Below are 18,934 nucleotides of genomic sequence, written 5' to 3'. Positions count from 1 at the left end.
TCCCGCCCCGTGTTCCGGTCCTGTGTTCTGGTCCGCAGTGTTTTCGTTCCACCGTAGAAATGCAGCAGTAGGCAGCCTAACATCACCAGTCGCTACGAGTTAGAGAAAAAATAAGAAGCACGGCCATACCAAACAAAATATTCAAAGAAGTACTTGAAGAAACTTGCCGGATCCATAACATTACAGTACAGCAGTTTGGTTCCTATGTTCCGGCCATAGCCGGAAGTCACGGAGCGAGGTTTTACCATCCAGACTAATGCTGCTGTCTGTATTGCCCTGGTCGCTCCGCCCACCTTCAGCTGTGGCTGTTAGAGAGCGCTCGTTTCGTTGTTCACCCGGGCGGGGCAAAAATCGAACAGAGATTTATTAATGAACGTATATCGCTGTGAAATTACACTAAAACAGTGCACTGCACTCCGTCAGGTCCGCCTCAGTGTACTCCTAAAGTTTGAAGTCGATCCGACCAACGGTTCTCGAGATACGCAAAGGACAGAGAGAGAAACAGAGAGACAGACGCTAGTCAAATTATAGTGTAGATGTGTAACAGTTTCATTTGTAGGTGAACTGTATATAGAAGAGTCGCGACATCTCCATTCACTCCAATGCACCAGTTTTTTACTCTCAAGAGTTCCCGGAAGTAAGGTTCTGGATTAAGCAGCGCTGTCGAGTTGCAGCAAAATGGACAGTTTGTGATGTACTTTGAAAGGGTCAGATGTTTAAAGAATCAAATTGTACATTATCAGCTTTATTTTAGCATTCAAAAGTAGCGCGAGCCCCCTTCTTGGCTATTCATCTACTTGCTACTGAGTCACGCATTTTGGACCTCCACTGATGCCACTCTCTTACTAGATTGCTCTGCTCCAGCCTGTATACTGTAGATAGCCAAAGTCACGCACACTTCTAAGCATACGAACCAAGGGATTTCTTCCGCCATTTTATTTTCCATAGACATTTCATAAAATGCTTATAACAATAGTTTTACTTGGTAAAACCAAGCAATTCAGCTATATTTACAATCAGAAGAGAATAACATTTCACTCAGACAAAAACTTGTCGATTCCCCCGCCCCAAACCTGATATTTTCAATCGCTTAGTTTGACCATGGGAAACTATCTTTATAAGCATTTTATGAAATGTCTATGGGAAAATAAATGGCAGATGAAATCCCTTGATTCGTATGGCTAAACCAGAAGGAGGCGTGACACATTGGCTCTCTGTTTGCGTCTCTCTCAGGCGAGCCCATGCCTGTGAGTAAGAGAGTGGGCAGCTCAGTGATCGCAGGCTCCATCAATGCTCACGGGTCCCTGCTGGTGGAGGCCACTCATGTCGGAGCAGACACAACTCTGTCTCAGATCGTCAAGCTGGTGGAAGAGGCCCAAACCTCCAAGGTCAGAGAGGGTTCCAATCCCGTGAAGCTCGTCCCTTTGCTCTGTGCATTTTCTCTCTACACACACGCACACACACACACACACACACACACACACACACACTTTGTGCTTGTCCCATAAAGCAGTGGTTCTCAACTGGTCGAGCCTCATGACCCACATTTTTCCTTAGTCATTAACCCTTTTTTTAATGCCTAAAAATTAGCCTGCTACAGGCTCTGAAAGACTGAAATGTTGACCGATGATGCCAGCATCCTCAAGGAGTAGAAAACTTTGTTTGATGCACACATCCACGACCCACTCAAAACGGCCCCGCGACCCACTGTTGGTTCCCGACCCACCAGTTGAGAACCACTGCCATATAGTACCGCAGAGATGACACATTTTTTTATGAATTTTGGTTAAATGCATGAAATAAGTGGTTAACAAAAGTTTATGAAACAGCAAAGTTCGTGTTCAGCAAGATAATCTTGACAAATGAGGACCACTTTTATGACTTTTGAAGCGTAAATGTGTTTTTCATTTTCAGAAAACGCTGCAAAAGTCATAAAAGTGTTCCTCATTTGTGAAGATGACGTGTATCTTGCTGAACACAAACTTTGCTGTTTTATAAACCTTTGTTAGCCACAGAGCACAGACCTTATTTCATGCATTTAACGGAAATCCCCATAGTAAAATCCCACACTTTTAAACGTACGAGGCGGAAGTGTTCGCTTCTGGACTCATTTCTGCACTACTCTATCTCATGCTATTTCCATTCTTTCTAGCTTGAAAAGAATGAACACACATGCACAGAAATACATTTGTTTACATTCTCATTGCCACTAGAAACACACAGACAGCAAAGATGCAATCAGATGTTTGGACACAAAATGTAATCTGAATAAAATACGTACAAACATATAAACACATTCATGGACATTTTCCACATATTCTCTACTGTCCAACTGCAATTGCATAGTTTGTAATAGTTTGTTATTCAGTTTCTAAATATAGACGTTTATCTTGTATTGAGTGCCAAAGTCTCGCCATCACAACATTGCCCATGGGGCCAAAGGGAGTGAATTCCACTTAAAACTCTTTTTACAAGGATTTGACAAAATGTCAAGGGGAAAATGAATGGGGAATGAAATCCCTTAGGCCCCATGCCAAACCCGGAAGAGGGCGTGACTTAGGCATTCTATAGAGGGTATGCACACCCACTGGAACACGCCCCCTCAATCGGGAATGAGTGTCAAAATGAGTGTCAAGTTCCTCCCTGAGCAGCAGGTGTCAGTTATCTAGGCCAGACGTTCTCAAATGTTTTTCAGCCAAGGACCCCTTACAAGATAGAAAATATACCGGGGACCCGCTCATTCTGATTTGTGATTTTGGGCTAAGCTGAATTGTTTCCACGGTAACGTGATTGCCTTTTAAATTGATAGGTTTGTTAGATTAGAATGTAGTCCATGAAGCATTTTAGATTTACAGCATAACATATATTCGTTGAACTACTACACACACAAAAAAGTGTTTAGTTTTATTTTCCTGAAAACTTTTTGCGGACCCCCTATCAAAGTGCCACGGACCCCTGGGGGTCCCCGGCACCCCCATTTGAGAACCACTGATCTAGGCTGATTACTGCATTCAAGCTCAGTCTTGCTGTGACTCAGTGGGCGTGACCCCACAGTGACTTCTGCCTCTGTGACATCACATGCATACCCTCCTCTATACTAGCTCTCTCTTGTTTGCTCAGGCTCCCATTCAGCAGTTTGCAGACAGGATCAGCAGCTACTTTGTGCCCTTCATAGTTATTGTTTCTCTGCTGACACTGGCGGCCTGGCTGGTGATCGGGTATGTCAACTTCGATGTTGTGAAGCAGAACTTCCCGGTAAGTGTGTATTGTACACCAGTATTTTTCACATGCAAACCAAAGCAGCCTTCATAAAGATTTAAATGACGTGTGCATTTCGCTCATAATGTTGCTCCTCTTCCTCACAGGGTTACAACTCCAACATCCCCAAGACGGATGTTATCGTCCGCTTCGCCTTCCAGGCCTCCATCACTGTTCTGGCCATCGCGTGCCCCTGCTCTCTGGGGTTGGCAACCCCGACGGCCGTCATGGTGGGCACAGGGGTTGGTGCTCAGAACGGGATTCTCATCAAGGGGGGCGAGCCATTGGAGATGGCCCACAAGGCAAGCAATGCACTTTACATCCTCTGTCTAACGCCTCCTGAGTTTTCTTAGCAATTTGGAGAAAAGTTTAGACTTAGGTCGGTGTACTTGTAGTTGCCTAATCACCTCAAGTACATTTAAAACTATAGGTAAAAAAAAACATGATACTAATTTGCATATTTTGGGAATAATTAATCATTCAGTACCTCTCAATTATTCCACAGCTTTGGTGATTAGTCAATTCTGATTGGCCAGTGAAGACATGTTGAGGTCTGTTATAGTTAAGCAATAGTTCACGACAGGCCGTGGTATATGCTTATTATACCACAACTAAAGGCTGTTACACACTAAGGGCCCTATCTTCGTACGGCGCTATCGTTTGTGCTGTCGTTTGCGCACCTCTTATTGCTATCTTCCCTGCGTCTTAAGCTATCGTCTGCCTCCACCATCCAGTTTTGCGCTGGGATCTAAGCGCAGACACAGGTGTAGGCGTGGCCCAGGCGTGTCCGTGGGCCTCTAGCCTATCATCTGCCTCCCGCAAGTGTCATTTTGCGCTCTGGCGAAGATACCGTCGCTATGTTCCGAGCGTAAACAGAGGTTTGGGCGTTGCCCGTGCCAAATAGGCTTTCCAGCGCAATGTGTTAGAAAAAACGGCCTTGGGTACTCTCAATTTTAACGCCACCAAATAGCTGGTCTTAGCGCAAAACCCCCCACTACACCAGGCGTACGCCTGAGCGCACACAGTATTCTCCGCGCAATGCAGGAAATCCTCGCTTGGATACATTACGCATGGCACGATGTCACTCTCTCCAACACCTCGCGCGCGGACACACACTTTCCTCCTCAGAATGCCACATTGATTTTCAACACTGCAGAAAAAAACTACACCTTGATTTAAAAATGAGAATTTGTTTGTCATGGTTTTGTGCCAAAAAGTTATTTGCGTTTTGAATTGGATTACCACACACACACACACACACACACACACACACACACACACACACACACAGGTATGGCGGCTGAGGGAAGAGGTCTTCTTGCAGTCGTGTTTGAAGAGCACCTTGCATTTTTTTGCATTGGACGTATCCTACTGCCTGTCATCAGGCCATTATATATAGCCTATAGCAGTACAATAACCCGCTCCTTTCCCTTCTTCCCCCTCCTGTTCCCCACTCTCCCACATTTCCCACTCCCCCCCCCCCCGCACCCTCTCCTTCCATGCTCTTCCCTCCCCCGCCGCCCCTTCCCACGTTCCCCCTGCTCTCCCTCCCCTGCACCCTCCCACCTCTCCTTCTCTGTTCTCTCCTCCTCCCTGTCCTCTCCCCTCTCTCACATTCCCCCTGCACTCCTTCCCCTGCACCCCCCACCTCTCCTTCTCTGCTCTCTCCTCCCCTCTGTCCTCTCGGGGGGGGGGGGGAGGAGGGGGCGGAGAGGTCTGTTCCCTCCCCCGCCTCCTCCTCCCGCGTTCCCCCTGCACCCTCCCACCTCTCCTTCTCTGTTCTCTCCTCCTCTCCCCCTGCACTCCTTCCCCTGCACCCTCCCACCTCTCCTTCTCTGTTCTCTCCTCCTCTCTGCCCTCTCTGGGGGGGGGGGGGGGGGGATGTGGGACGCTCCCCCTGCTTCTCTACCCTGGCTCTCCCTCCCCTGCACCCCCATCTCTCCTTCTCTCCTCCTCCACATTCCTATCTTCTCCCCACCTCCCCCCTCTCCTCCGTCTATATTGCTCATTCTCTCCCCACCTCCTCCCTCCCCCTGCTCTCTTCTCCCCCACACCTCCCCTCCCTTCCCCTCTCCTGCTCTCTCCTCTTGCTCCTCCCCACCTCCTATACCCTCCCCACCCCATCACTCTCTCACATTCCCCCTGCTATTCTCCCTTCTCCTGCGCTCTCCTCTGCTCTCCCCTCATTCCTATATCTTCTATATTATCAATTGTTCAAATGTTATCTTTATTCTGTATATTCTTGTTACTGTGTGTTAGCTAGAATTAGCTAGACATACTTTCTGTGAAGCCCTCTGAGACATGCTTGTGAATTAGGGCTATATAAATAAACTTGACTTGACTTGACTTGACTACAATAGCCGGTAACACTTCATAATACTGTAACACAAAAAATGGGTAGTTACTGAGGAACGAGTAAGGAACGAACCATTAGTTCATGAATAGTTAATGATTAGTTAATGAGTAGTTGATAGGTAGTTCCTTAATGGTAGTTACTTAAGAACTGACCATTAGTTACCATGTTAACGAACCAGTAAGTAATGATTACTTCCCTAAAAAAAACTTTTTTTCATTTGTTTTCATTCACTAGTTCATTAATAGTTAATCGGTAGTTCCTTAAAGATAGTTACTTAAGAACTGACCATTAGTTCCCATGGTAGTTACTTAAGAACTGACCATTAGTTACCATGTTAACGAACCAGTAAGTAATGATTACTTCCTTCATTTTTTTTTTAATATTTCACTAGTTGTTAAGTAATGGTAAAGTAAGCAGGAAGTAATGGTGTATCCCTTAGTAACAACTCAGGAAGATGTACTGCTTTACTTGAGGGGTCACACACATGTTAAGTAATGGTAAAGTAAGCAGGAAGTAATGGTGTATCACCGAGGGTCTATCCCCCTGTCTCAATGCAAACCACTAGAAACTGATTAGGCGAACCACTACAAACGCAGATAGATCAAACGGTAATAGGATTACGCACAGCACGGCACACGTGAAAGGATGGCAGCACGCAAAGCATGCCCCAAAACGCCCGGGTTATACACATTAAACTGGGACAGTGAGATGACTCCTAGATCTACAGTACCCACAGGTAGGTTGGCCACCAACAGTAAAACCTCCGACTCTTCTTCCTCTCCTTTTACGCACGACATACAGGGGCAGGGAGGGAATGACACACGCAACATTTAACGAATGAAATAAGGGTTCAAACTTAACTCGCCCGGCTGGCGAGACAATTTTTTTATTGTTTCGTTTTCAGCAAGGGAATAGCTCGCACAGCTCCAGGTCTTAAGCAGCTCAATCGGTGCAGGTTGCAGGGAGATCACAGTAACAGAGGTAGGCAACAGCACTCGAATTAGAGTAAATCTTGAGTTTTTTTATTAAGGGCAAAACAGACGCGTTTCAGCCTTAGGCCATCATCAGTGTACATCAGAACAGATGACAATGGGTAGTATATATAGAGGTGTGGTCAAACAAATCACCTTGAAAAAAACATCAGCAGATGGAGTGCATCTGTGGAAGCTGCAATGCAGCCAATCACAGAGAAGGAGGTGAGGCCACAGCTCGAACAGGCAATCAACATCATTTCTAAGGACTATCATAGTAGTGACAGCCCTTGTTAAATACATAACATTACGAATTATAAACAATACAAAATACAAATTAGAAAGTTAAATAGAAAGTTAAAAAGAGGGTTTTTACCAATCAATGGGACAAATTTCTCAGGGAGTTGACACATAACATTACAAAAAACAACCTAATAGCAATTCTTCATTTAGGCCTCTAGGGCTCTCAGTTTGTAAGGTGTGGATGTAATAAGCTTCCCTTTGGAGTAAGAGTTTATCTCTGTCTCCACCTCTTCTGAGAGGCTGAATCATTTCTATGCCTTGAAATTTAAGAGAGCTGACATCATGTCCTACAGAGTTAAAGTGACGAGCGACTGGGGATTTCTCGTCCCTGTTCCTTATGCTGGACTTGTGTTCAGATATCCTGATTTTTAATTCTCTTTTAGTTTTCCCAATGTATATGAGCCCACAGACACATCTTAAAAGGTAGACAACAAATTTAGTTCTACATGAAATTCTATTCTTGATGTAGAATTGTTTTCCAGTATGGGGATGTGAAAAAGTGTCTCCTTTGATCATTGCGTTACATTGGGCACAGTTTAAACATGGAAAATTACCTGCTGGGAGGTTACGATTAGAAAGAAAATGCTGTGGAGGAACATAACAATCAGCTCTGACCAAAGTATCGCTCAAGTTTTTGGCACGTTTATGTGCAAAGATTGGTGGGGATTGGAAAGAATGAGCTATAAGGGGATCGCTGGATAAGATATGCCAGTGTTTCAAGACTACTTGCTTAATGTCAAATGTTAAAGGAGAGAAGGTTGTAGCCAGAACTGTTTTGGAGTCCCTTTTAGGGGGAGGCTTAAGAGTCAACAGGCTATTCCTTTCTACCTTTTTAACTTTGTTTCGTTTTCAGACATCAGTTTAACAATACAACTGCAGACGAGACAGAACCAAAAACAAATAATCTTCAAATTAGTTGCATACAATGTGACAGTGTCCGACTGTGAGTGCTTAATCTGAAAAGAAACCTTTTCTCCCACCCCGTAAACTTAGTCCCATATCCAGTTGATTATACAAATTTGTTTTAAATGGTTAAAAAAACTAAAAAACTAAAAACTAAAACAAAAAAGCAAGTCAAACGAATTCAAACTGAGAGACAGAAAAGAGAAAGAAGAAAAACAAACAAACAAAAACAAAATAATAAGAGACAAAAAAAAAAAAAAACATTACAACATGGTGCTTCCAACCTATTCAAATATGTGTGCAAGAATATACAAATTACCCATTTCTGACCTCACCCAGGTAATCCAGAAACGGATCCCAGATGGTCGAGAACTTCCCTGGGCAGTCCCCTTTATAACAGACATCTAATCATATCACACTGCAGTCAAGTCTGGTGGTTCTGTTGATTTCTAATCAAGTTATTTAGCACCACCTTGTGGACAAAATATATTACTCCATGGTTACTGCAAACAAACATTCGGGTCATTGAGGTTAGAAACATGGAGAATTCTGACAAGATTACTTTAATTTATTCAGAGAGCACACAACCTTTCATTGCTGGTCTGAGGCTGAACGGCATCTTATCTGATTTGTTTACGTTGATATGCTGTCATGCACACTGTGTGTGTGTGCACGTGTTCGTGTATCGTGTAAGGCCATGTTTAGACGACAATGCTCTCTGCAAAAAAAACGGCAAACTGTCGTTGCGTTCTGGCCTTCAATTCTGCGTTCATACAGCGTTTGTGATAATGATTCACATGCAGACTGAAGCCACAAATGTCAACACCGCAACTCTGCGCAGCTTCAAGTGAGACAGAATAAAACACTTCTGGTTAGAACCTTCACAATAATGGCAATTAAATAAAGTCATAATAATAGATCCATCTTGCAACGTGTTTGTGTGTGATCCGAAATACATAGAAAACATAGAACACAGACAATTAAAAGTAAATTTTAACCGGTAGTGAGTCGACTGTTCTGTTTATTTACGAAGTAAATTATTGCTTTGATTTTGAAGGTAAAAAGGCCTAGCTTCCTGTATTCTGTCTATTTCTAGCAGGATTGATGCAACTTCTTTAGGACTAAACTTTTTAACCACATTTAGAGTGACACAGAATAAAAACCCAGTAAGACCTGTTTTCTTTCCAGTCCTTGGCACTTGAGGAAATCGATGCATTTGGCTGTGAGTTGTAGGCTCATTTAATTCAATAGTAATGTTATACGATTAATTAATATGGGTGAACGTTAATAGCGGGCAGTTATCGCCCATTATGTATTTTTAGCAACTCGTTATCAGACCCTGGTTGTTGGTTGAATGCGATTAAGGCTATATTGATAAGCTATGAATGCTCAGACTGTCTTCCATGCATGAAGTGGAGCCGTGTCGTCACAGAGATCAGAAAGAAAAGATTGAAAACTGAAGGAAGTAATGACATAATGCGTTTCCCTGCTCTCTCGGCCCTCAGATCCGTGCGGTGATGTTCGATAAGACTGGCACGATCACTAACGGCGTGCCCCGGGTGACGCGCGTGCTGGTGCTGTGGGAGATGGCCCGCATGTCCCTGAGGAAGATCCTGGCTGTGGTGGGCACAGCGGAAGCCAGCAGCGAGCATCCGCTGGGCATGGCGGTCGCCAAACACTGCAAACAGGTGAGAGAGGGAGCAGGTGAGCTCAGTGTTCAAAAGGTCAACATTTGGGCCTAAATAATCCCTTGAGCACCCCCGTGTGGACAAACAAGATAACCTGTTTGGACTAAGTTTCATTTCTGGTGAAATACCAATTAAGGTCTCAGCCAATCAGGAAAGGGCACCAGTTAAGTTTCAGTTAGTGCCCTGTTGCAGTCAGTCAGTTTTCACTCTATCAACGTGTGTCTCTGTTGGCAGAAGATTGATTTATTTTCTCTTCTTCCATCCTGGATTCATTGTGGACTTTGTGTGTCCATGAGACTAGACCACATCTCAGTTCACAGACATTGATCTGAAGACAGTGTAACAGATTGGCTTGCATATATCTGTGACATGTGGTAGTAATAAAACACCATTTGAGGACATCTTCTCATTCAGTTCTTACCAGACTATCTGTGGTGATTTCAAATCCATTCAAATAACTGCACCTATGGATAATAGGAGGCCTTAAGCTTGGGCTCATTTACATTCAGAGACAAACAGGTGAGAGAGGCAGCAGGTGATCTAGGTGTGTGTTTTGGAGAAGGCTGCTATGAAGTTGTGCTGGCAACATCCTTGTGTGTTATATGGACAAACTTCACCTGTGTTTCATTTGGTATGACCATTGGCATGAGGAAGAATAGATGATGACAGAATTTTCATTTATGGCCAAACTATTCCTGTAATCATTTATTTATTTTTGACTAATTCAGTGTTTTGTAATGGCTTTTTATGCTCTGTGCTAAGTGCTTTATTAAACTGATAATGATGATTATGTGTGATGGAAGTAACATCTGTCTGTCTGCCTGCTTGTACCCGTCCCAGGAGCTGGGCTCGAGCGTGCTGGGGTACTGTGGGGACTTCCAGGCTGTGCCCGGCTGTGGAATCAGCTGTCGGGTCTCTAACGTGGACCATCTGCTGCAGCAGCAGAGCGACGAGCGTTTCCTCCTGCAGGGGGCGACCACTGACCACAGCAGCCTCCTGGCCGAGCCCGAGGCACCGCCCCCAGGTATGACACTTTTTACATCCGAATCATATAGAGTGCCTAAAGCCCCCCACACATGATCCGCTGTAAAACAGCTCTGTGCCCTAGCTGTGCAGTTGTTATGCGGCAGGGGTACCCTTGGCGCCACCCACCACTCAAATTTGACACGTTGCGCTGCGCTCAAAGTTCAAATTGTTTAAACTTTGACCTACTTTCCCACTGATCTTTCTCTGCTCTACCTCGTGGTGAGAAAAGAGAAGATTGCTTATAGTGTGAAGGCAGCTTGAGTCACGCCCTCTTCCGGTTTCCTTATAGAAAGAGTTTTACTTGGACAAACCAAGATTCAGCTACGAGATGAATCATGAGTGACCATAAAACATTTGACTCGTAGAAAGGAGCGGGCGGGACTTAAGCACTCTATGTCCACCATTTGAGTAGGCCTACTCTTTCTGTAGAGCACTTTTTTTTTTACCTTTATTTATACAGGCGAAGTCTCACTGAGAGCAATGCTCTCTTTTTGCAGTTGTTGACATTAACACACACATTCACACCTGGAAGCTGACCAGTACAACCACAGTCTGATCTGCTGGCCACTGAGCAGCTCCACTGGAGTGGTTGGGGTTAAGGGCCTTGCTCAATGGCACCTCAGTGATGGTAATGAGGGAGGGGCAGGTGTTGCTTTTTCATTTTCCCCACCCAGATTTATCCTGCCGGTCCCGGGGAGTCAGAACTTCCCACTGATCAAGGATGACATCATAGATTTTCAGATCAGTTTATTTCAATGTGATCTCAGCTCTCTGATTGCCTTCATCTCTAAGCAAACTTTCTATGTAAACATATCTTCACCATCTTTTCAGCCTACTGTAAATCACAAAGTGACACTGCAATAGAGAAGTGTATCCCATCCCGACTATGTAATAATAATATAAAACATAAACTGTGATTTGAAAGTACAAAAGATACATTAAAGCTGAATTAAGCTATTAGAGTCCTAAGAGTGGTGACCAATTTGAAGTTTAAATGGAGTGTCTAGCTTAATGTAGGAATAATTAGAGTTCAAAGAGGGCATGGCTTCACTTTCACCATGTTTAAAACGAACGGCAGTTGCACCCGATAGTATTGCCAATGCGTTTGTTTACAAACATGCTGATTCATCCTATTGAGACATTTTTGTTGGACATCTTCTTTGTTTTAAATTGATCCTTGTGGACTCTTTCTTCCCTTAGAAATGAATTTTGATTGTATTAACTTTTTTGTGTTTTTTAGGTGAGGCATCATCTTACTCTGTGTTGATAGGGAACAGAGAGTGGATGAGGAGGAATGGCCACCACATTGGAGCAGACGTAGATGCCGCCATGATCAGCCATGAGACCAAAGGCCAGACAGCCATCCTGGTAGCTATAGATGGTGAGTATAATAACATAATATATATATAACAAATAACATGAGAAACCAGCAGAAACGACAATGCAGCCTTTACTTAACAGGCAGGCAGAGACATTATGGACAGAGTGGAAGCAGATTGCTTAATTTTAGGTCAACAGTATGTGTGACATTATCCAATCTTGCTTCCTTAGTGTGATGTATTTCCTGTTGAAACAGGATGTTGGAGTCAGGCGAGGAGGGATAAAGGAGTCTAAACCAATGGCTGATCAATTCGGGAGAGAAAAGCAGTTTAATTGGATGGGTAGGATTGGATCTCTCGAACGCCATTTTCAAGCTTTTTAACGCAATATCTCAGGAATGCCTTGACAGAATTTCATCAAATTTGCCTCAAACATCGACTTGGACTCAAGCATGAACTGATTAGATTTTGGTGGTCAAAGGTCAAGGTCACTGTGACCTCTCGAACGCCATTTTCAAGCTTGTTAACGAGATATCTCAGGAACGCCTTGACGGAGTTTTATCAAATTTGCCTCAAACATTGACTTGGACTCAAGGATGAACTGATTAGATTTTCGTGGTCAAAGGTCAAGGTCACTGTGACCTCACGAATGCCATTCCCAAGTTCGTTAAAGCGATATCTCAAGAACGGCTTGATGGAATTTCTTCCAATTTGGCTCAAACGTCGACTTGGGCGCAAGGATGAACGGATTACATTTTGGTCATCAAAGGTCAAGGTCACTGTCACAATTGAGACACTCCCCCGCTCCCGAGACTCCCTCATTCTGGCTCCAGATCATCGGATCACACAGAATTCACTGAAAATTACCCAGAATTCCACAGAAAAATTTCCCAGAATTCAACTGATTTGGGGCTTCAATGTGTCTCCAAAACCAATGGGTGCCTTCACGCTCAATTCGTCCATTCAATATACAGTCAATGGGTAGAGCGACTGTCACTGTCACTGTCATACTGTCACTTAAAGGATGGCTTTACCGATTATCAACCCACTTTGTATCATTATAATGCCATTAATATAAGCAGATGGGCAGTGTTTACTTTCGCTATATGTTTTCCATGGAGAAATCCAACTCCATTTGTCTGGCTTGCAGAAACTCGGCCCCCGCCAGCTGCAAGTCATTAAGGCTCTCAATGTGATTCTCCGTGGATGTGCGCATACTTAAAAAACTAAACTAAACAAAACAGCCTCCCTGGAAGCCGAATCGACAGCCCTCAGAGCAGATTCCGCGTCTCGAGCAGAGCTTCCGCAGTTCCGTTGTGATGCGTGGTGACGTGAAACGCGTCACAATGGAGCGTTTTGCCACAGGAGGAAATGGGAGCTCCCCGTGTGGAAAACATATAGTGAAGGTAGTCACTGCTTATATTAATGACATTATAATGATACAAAGTGGGTTGATAGTAGGTAAAGCCATCATTTAAATGCTTTGCTGCTGTTTCCCCTCAAGGATCAAACAAGTTCCCCTCACCTTATGTTGTATCTTTTTGTGGCCTGTAGGTGTGCTGTGTGCCATGCTGGCCATCGCAGACACAGTGAAGCCAGAGTCAGCATTAGCAGTTCATACACTCAGCAGTATGGGCATCGAGGTGGTGATGATAACAGGAGATAACAGACGCACGGCCAAAGCCATAGCTGCACAGGTAAAAACTACTTAAAGAAAAAAATAATAAATACTGAAAGAAAAAGAGTATAAGCCCCTAAAGAATTACAACATATAGGGCATCTGGGTAGTGAGGTAAAAGCACTATCCTACCACCGCGGAGACCCAGGTTTAATTCCCGGTAGCAGTACTTTCCGGATTGGTCAGGTGTTGCTACAGACAAAATTGGCCATGTCTGTGGGTGGGAAGCGATGGGGTATGAGTCCTGGTTGCTAGTGCCGCCTGGAACTGGGGAGAATAGTGGGATCCTCCACATCCTGACGGTGAAACTCCTCGCTGCCAGGTGAAAAGAAGTTGCTGGACTGCCCATGTATCGGAGGAAGCGTGTACTAGTCTACAACTCTCCCAGGATCCCTAGAGAGGGTGGAGCAACGACCAGGACAGCAGGAGAATTGGCCAAGTACAATTGGGGAGAAAATGGGGGGAAATCTGGAGGGGGAAAAAACATACTCAAAATAATCTGGGGGATCTTAATCCCCCCCCAATATGATCAATATAGCGATAGAGAGTAACAAAACAGTTATTTGAAAATGTCACTTTAACAGGTAAAACACTACTAGCTTTAACATAACATTTAGGTATGAAATGAAATGCTTCACCACAGGTGGGAATCAGAAAGGTGTTTGCTGAGGTGCTGCCGTCTCACAAGGTGGCCAAGGTGCAGGAGCTGCAGGAGCTCGGCCTGCGGGTGGCCATGGTGGGAGACGGGGTCAACGACTCGCCCGCCCTCGCCCGCGCCGACGTGGGCATCGCCATCGGGACGGGGACTGACGTGGCAATCGAGGCAGCAGACGTGGTGCTCATCAGAGTAGGTTGTTGAGTAGTAAACTGTTACTCTATTCTATTGTTGAGAACCGACCCTTCACACTACCATTGGGTGGAAGAAAAATTACATCTGCCCTTCTAGAATGATTGATAGGACAAAAATGGAAACAATCATAAAAAGGATGTAGAATTTTTCGGCACATCACAACAGACATTTGTGCTACTTTTTTATTACAATCACTATAATTCGAGAGCCGGTGCATGGCACACAGTTGTTCAGTTGTGATGTCACTCAAGCAACTGTGATGTCATTAGTGATGTCATAAGTGATGTCACTCAAGCATTTTTTATGGTTTCGGGTTGTCCGTCCGTCCGTCCGTCCGTCCGTCCGATGACAATTTCGTCACATTTGGCTCAAACGTCCACTTGGACTCAAGGATGAACTGATTAGATTTTGGTGGTCAAAGGTCAAGGTCACTGTGACCTCACGAATGCCATTTTCAAACTCATTAACGTGATATCTCAGTAATGCCTTCGCAGAATTTCTTCACATTTGGCTCAAATGTCAAAGTCTGGACAGGCATGGATGTTGACTGCTCACTTGTTGGCGGGCGGACCGGGCGCCAGCTGAAGCTCCAGCTCGCCCAGAGAACCAAAGAAAGAAAAAAATAATATGCTGACAAAGCAAAACAAAGACAACAAAGGAAGCAAGGAAGTACATCTCTACCCTTGAGCGTCACATTGTTAAACCAGAAACGATCTGGACTAACCATTGCATGTGCTCAAACATGTAAATTACACATTAACAAATAGAAGTGGGGATTAAAAATAACCTTTAATTCTTTCAACTTCATGCATGTCTAAACAAAGAACTGAATGGCCAAACATAAAGAATGGAATAAGAAAATAATTAACAAAACAACATAGCGTGTTACATAAATACTTGTATAAATTGTGTCCATATGCAAAACAAAAAAAGCACTGTGCCGGGGGGGAGGGGGAGTTGGGAGGGGGATTCTCATTTACATATTGACATTTGATTTGGTTGACGTACAACCGAGTGCTGGGGTCCCTCCGCCGGCCCCTCCTCCTCTGTTCAACCAAACACACACGCACAAAACACTAGTTATTGACAAGAAGCGCACCAGGTGTCTCTTGACCTTCAGAACTGTACATGTGGGTGGTCGGCTCAGTCGCACATCTCCTCTGGCAGCTCGTGGGGGTTGAGGATGCCGGGCACAGACATCTGGATCTTGTGTTTCTCCTCCTGGGCCTGGCGCAGCGCTGTCTCCCTCTCCTCCAGGAACAGGTCTGTGGTGTCCTCGCCAGCAAACTCCTTGATCTGGACGAGGAAGTCCCGTAGGTGCTCCTTGAAGGCGGGGATGTCCTGATTCAAGCTGAACAGGCCCGTTACAAACACCTTCACCTGGGCATTTTGCAGGTGGGGGAAGGCGGTCGCCAGCAGGTTAGCGACATACTCCTGGACGTATGCCTGGTTGTTGGCCGGGTTAGTGGTGCTCAGAGCCACGCTGATCTTCCCCTCCTCCACCAGGTTGAACATGTAGGCCAGGATGGAGGCGTGCATGGTCAGACCTGCAGTGTGGGAGGTGTCGGTGACCACAGAGAAGATATGTTGCAGGACTTCACAGAAGTAGGTCTGGTAGAAGCTCTGAGCAGCCGCGTCCTCCTGAGCTATGTTCTGCAGCAGGGAGTACAGGATCTGCAGACCTGTGTCAGCCACGTTCCTCATGGTGTGTTTGAAGGCCCAGATGATGGAGTCCAGCACCAGTTTGAACTGGGTGGGGGGGATGGAGAGGAAGGCTGGGAAACACTGGGAGTTGACCGCTTGGAGAAGGTAGAAGAAGTGGGTCCTGTGTTCGGGGTATTCCTCAAAGTCCTTGTTGATCATGTTCAAAGTGCACTCAAACACGGCGTCAAAGATCTTGGGTATTTCCCCGGTGATGTGGGGCCCCAGCTTGTTGATGATGGTTGCCATGGTGCTCAGGACTTCGGGCTCCCTGGCGGCCGGGACGTTCCTCTGGTAGTCGATGAGCACTGCCTCCAGCAGGGGGGGTAAGAAGTACTCCCCCACCATCTGAGGGTCATTGGAGCGACTGACCCAGCCTGAGATCAGCTTCAGGGTCTCTCTCTTCACCATCCTCATGCTCCTGATCAGAGGCTGCTTAGTCACCATCTCTCTGTTGGTCTGGATGGCTGAGGAGATGTTTTCGCTCAGACACTTGTAGACATTGAGCATGTCCAGGTAGATGCGCCCCAGCTGCACGACGAAGGGATGACCCACGGCTTTACAGGCTCTGACGTTGGTCTTCAGGATGCTGCCCAGCTGATGCACCATCTCCGCGTCCTTCAGGATGTCAGCGTTCTTGGTGGCCTGCTGGATGATGCTGTCCCACACCTGGTTCGGCAGCAGCATGTACTTCTCTATCAGATGCTTCTGGACCGCCTGGTCTGTCTGAGCCCCGATCATGTAGCCCACTGCCTCGTAAAACATATGCACCAGCTCCGAGGATGGTGCCCTGCCCCGGAAATCTCCCTGGCCTCTAACCTGCTGTGGCTGCAGGTCACATATGATGCTGTTGATGTTGTTGAGAATCTCGTCAATGAAGGGCATGACCTCGCCCACCTGCACCTGGACAAAATGTTGACGGCACTTCTGGGCGATCTTGATGAAGGTGTCGCACGCCATGTCCTGCACGCCTTCGTGGGTCTCGTGCATGAACTCAAACAGCTTGTTGACGACAGTCTTGAGGAACTTCCAGTGGTCTCGGAGGAACCGAGGATACTGGCCCACGATGTACATGATGTTGGAGGCGATGATGGCCTTGTTGTCCTTGCCTCTCTTCTGCTCACACAGACCCAGCAGGTCCTTGATGACGGTGACCAGAAACCTCTTCTCGTCCTCCTTGTGCATGGCCCCGCTGATGGAACCGATGGCCCAGCAGAGTGTGTTGAGGTTCCTCCAGGACCACTCGGTGCTGTTGACCTGGTTGTGTAGCTTCTCCGTCATGATGCGCTCCATGTCAGCGTCGTCCAGATGGGTCAGATAAACCAGAGTCTCCCTCATGTTCTTGTAGAGGTTGATGGAGTCAGTGTCCTTCATGAACTCCCTTACCACCTCGCCCTGCTCGTTCTCCACCACCAGCACCTCCTCTGGCTTGGCCATGCGGCTCACTATCAGTAGACGCACCTTGGAGAGCACGGGCAGATAGAGGTGTCTGCGTGGCAGGACATCAGACAGCAGTGTGGAGGTGGAGAAGGGACTCTCTTTGTAGAGCTTGGCTACCAGGTAGTTCCAGTACTCCAGACAGATCTTAAATATCTCTGTCTCCTCCACCTCTGACACCAGCAGCATGTAGTCGAGGGCCTCCATGAGGGTATCTCTCAGGTTGGGCCTCTTCTCGATGAGCTGCCCATGTTTTTTGAGGAAGGTGCAGAGGAACAGGCTGAGGTTCTGGATGAAGTTCTGCCCGTCATCCTTCCCGTTGGCATAGGCCAGCCGGATGTTGGTGTTCAATGGCAGCATCTGTTTGAGCTCACACATGGTGAGAGTGAACAGGTTGACAAACTGCTCCTCGTATTGATTGACACTTACTCCAGTGATCTCTGTCAGACACTTGAGCGTCACGTTGCGAAACATCGGCACCTTCAAGAACTTGTCTACCAGAGTGCTGATGAGCTTGGTCTCGAAGATGTAACCCAGAGGAATCCAGTTCAAGAAGCAAAGGAGGGTCTCCAGTGTGGCATGGACCAGGTGGGCATTCTGGGAGTTCTCCATGACAAACTGGCACAGCTGGAATATTTGGGAGAACTCATTGCACATGCTGTCTTTGAGGTGCTTGGCCTTGACCTGTGTCATCTGGCCACTGGAGAAGTCAAAGACATCCTCACTGAGCAGTTTGAGGATAATCATGTTGTTCTGACAGAGGCTCTCGCTGGTCTGGCTCGCACCCACAATGTCACTGATGAAGGTGGGCCAGTGTTTGGGCCACTCCTGCTTCAGGATCTGTACAAGGATCATGTTGAGTTTTGCAATGTACACTCCCTCTTTCTCGATGTTTGCAGGATCAGAGGAAGTCTTGATTATCAGCCCAACAACATACTTCTTGATTCCTTCACACTGATTTCTGGGTAGAATCTTCCAGCGGGTTTTGATGACTGCCTCCAAAATCTGCAGTGCATAGTATTTGGTTTTCATTTTCTGAGACAACTCCAGGATGGTGTCGACCCTCGTCCATGCATCTGGATGGTCCTTCAGGTTGGTCAGTACTTCCTGGGCCAGCCGTTGCTGGGATCCTATATCATAGTACATGGAGTTGACAACATTGTCCAGCAGATTAATGTCCAGTTTCTGACTGAAGTCCAGCAACTGTCTGGCTGCGTGATCCGCCAACATGGTCAATTCTGCTGGCATAGAGCTAATATTCCCTGTCTGTCTGAAATGAACAATTGGTTAAATGACGTTGTATTTCCTGTTGAAAACAAAAACAATGTTGTCCTCTTAATGTGTTGAAACTGATATAAGTCAACTATCTACTGTTATCTCATGGCACACGCTCTGAATTCCACTGTTCTTCACATGCGATAGCAAAAAACCTAGCGTAGCTTCC

At 45.9% G+C, this 18,934-nt stretch overlaps 2 protein-coding genes across 2 annotated transcripts in view; one reads left to right on the top strand and one right to left on the bottom strand.

The window, feature by feature from the left end:
* atp7b (ATPase copper transporting beta) overlaps nt 1–18,934 on the top strand; it is a gene marked incomplete at both ends in the record, with an annotated part of 61,824 nt that overhangs the window by 36,760 nt on the left and 6,130 nt on the right. Inside the window, 8 exons of the mRNA XM_083633141.1 lie at nt 1,234–1,388; nt 3,121–3,255; nt 3,366–3,560; nt 9,297–9,479; nt 10,320–10,503; nt 11,746–11,886; nt 13,379–13,521; nt 14,146–14,349. Of these exons, the coding sequence (XP_083489267.1) occupies nt 1,234–1,388; nt 3,121–3,255; nt 3,366–3,560; nt 9,297–9,479; nt 10,320–10,503; nt 11,746–11,886; nt 13,379–13,521; nt 14,146–14,349 (1,340 nt within the window). The remainder of the gene's footprint in view (nt 1–1,233; nt 1,389–3,120; nt 3,256–3,365; nt 3,561–9,296; nt 9,480–10,319; nt 10,504–11,745; nt 11,887–13,378; nt 13,522–14,145; nt 14,350–18,934) is intronic.
* LOC310773890 (exportin-1-like) lies at nt 15,496–18,738 on the bottom strand (the record flags this gene model as incomplete). Its single annotated transcript, XM_083633886.1, has 2 exons — nt 15,496–16,689; nt 16,873–18,738. The coding sequence occupies 2 exons, from the start codon at nt 18,736–18,738 to the stop codon at nt 15,496–15,498; spliced, it is 3,060 nt and encodes a 1,019-aa protein (XP_083490012.1).

Source organism: Poromitra crassiceps (genome assembly GCF_964638095.1).
Source record: "Poromitra crassiceps genome assembly, chromosome: 3".
In the NCBI taxonomy this organism is placed as follows: Eukaryota; Metazoa; Chordata; class Actinopteri; order Beryciformes; family Melamphaidae; genus Poromitra; species Poromitra crassiceps.
This window is presented reverse-complemented; position numbering and strand designations above follow the sequence as displayed.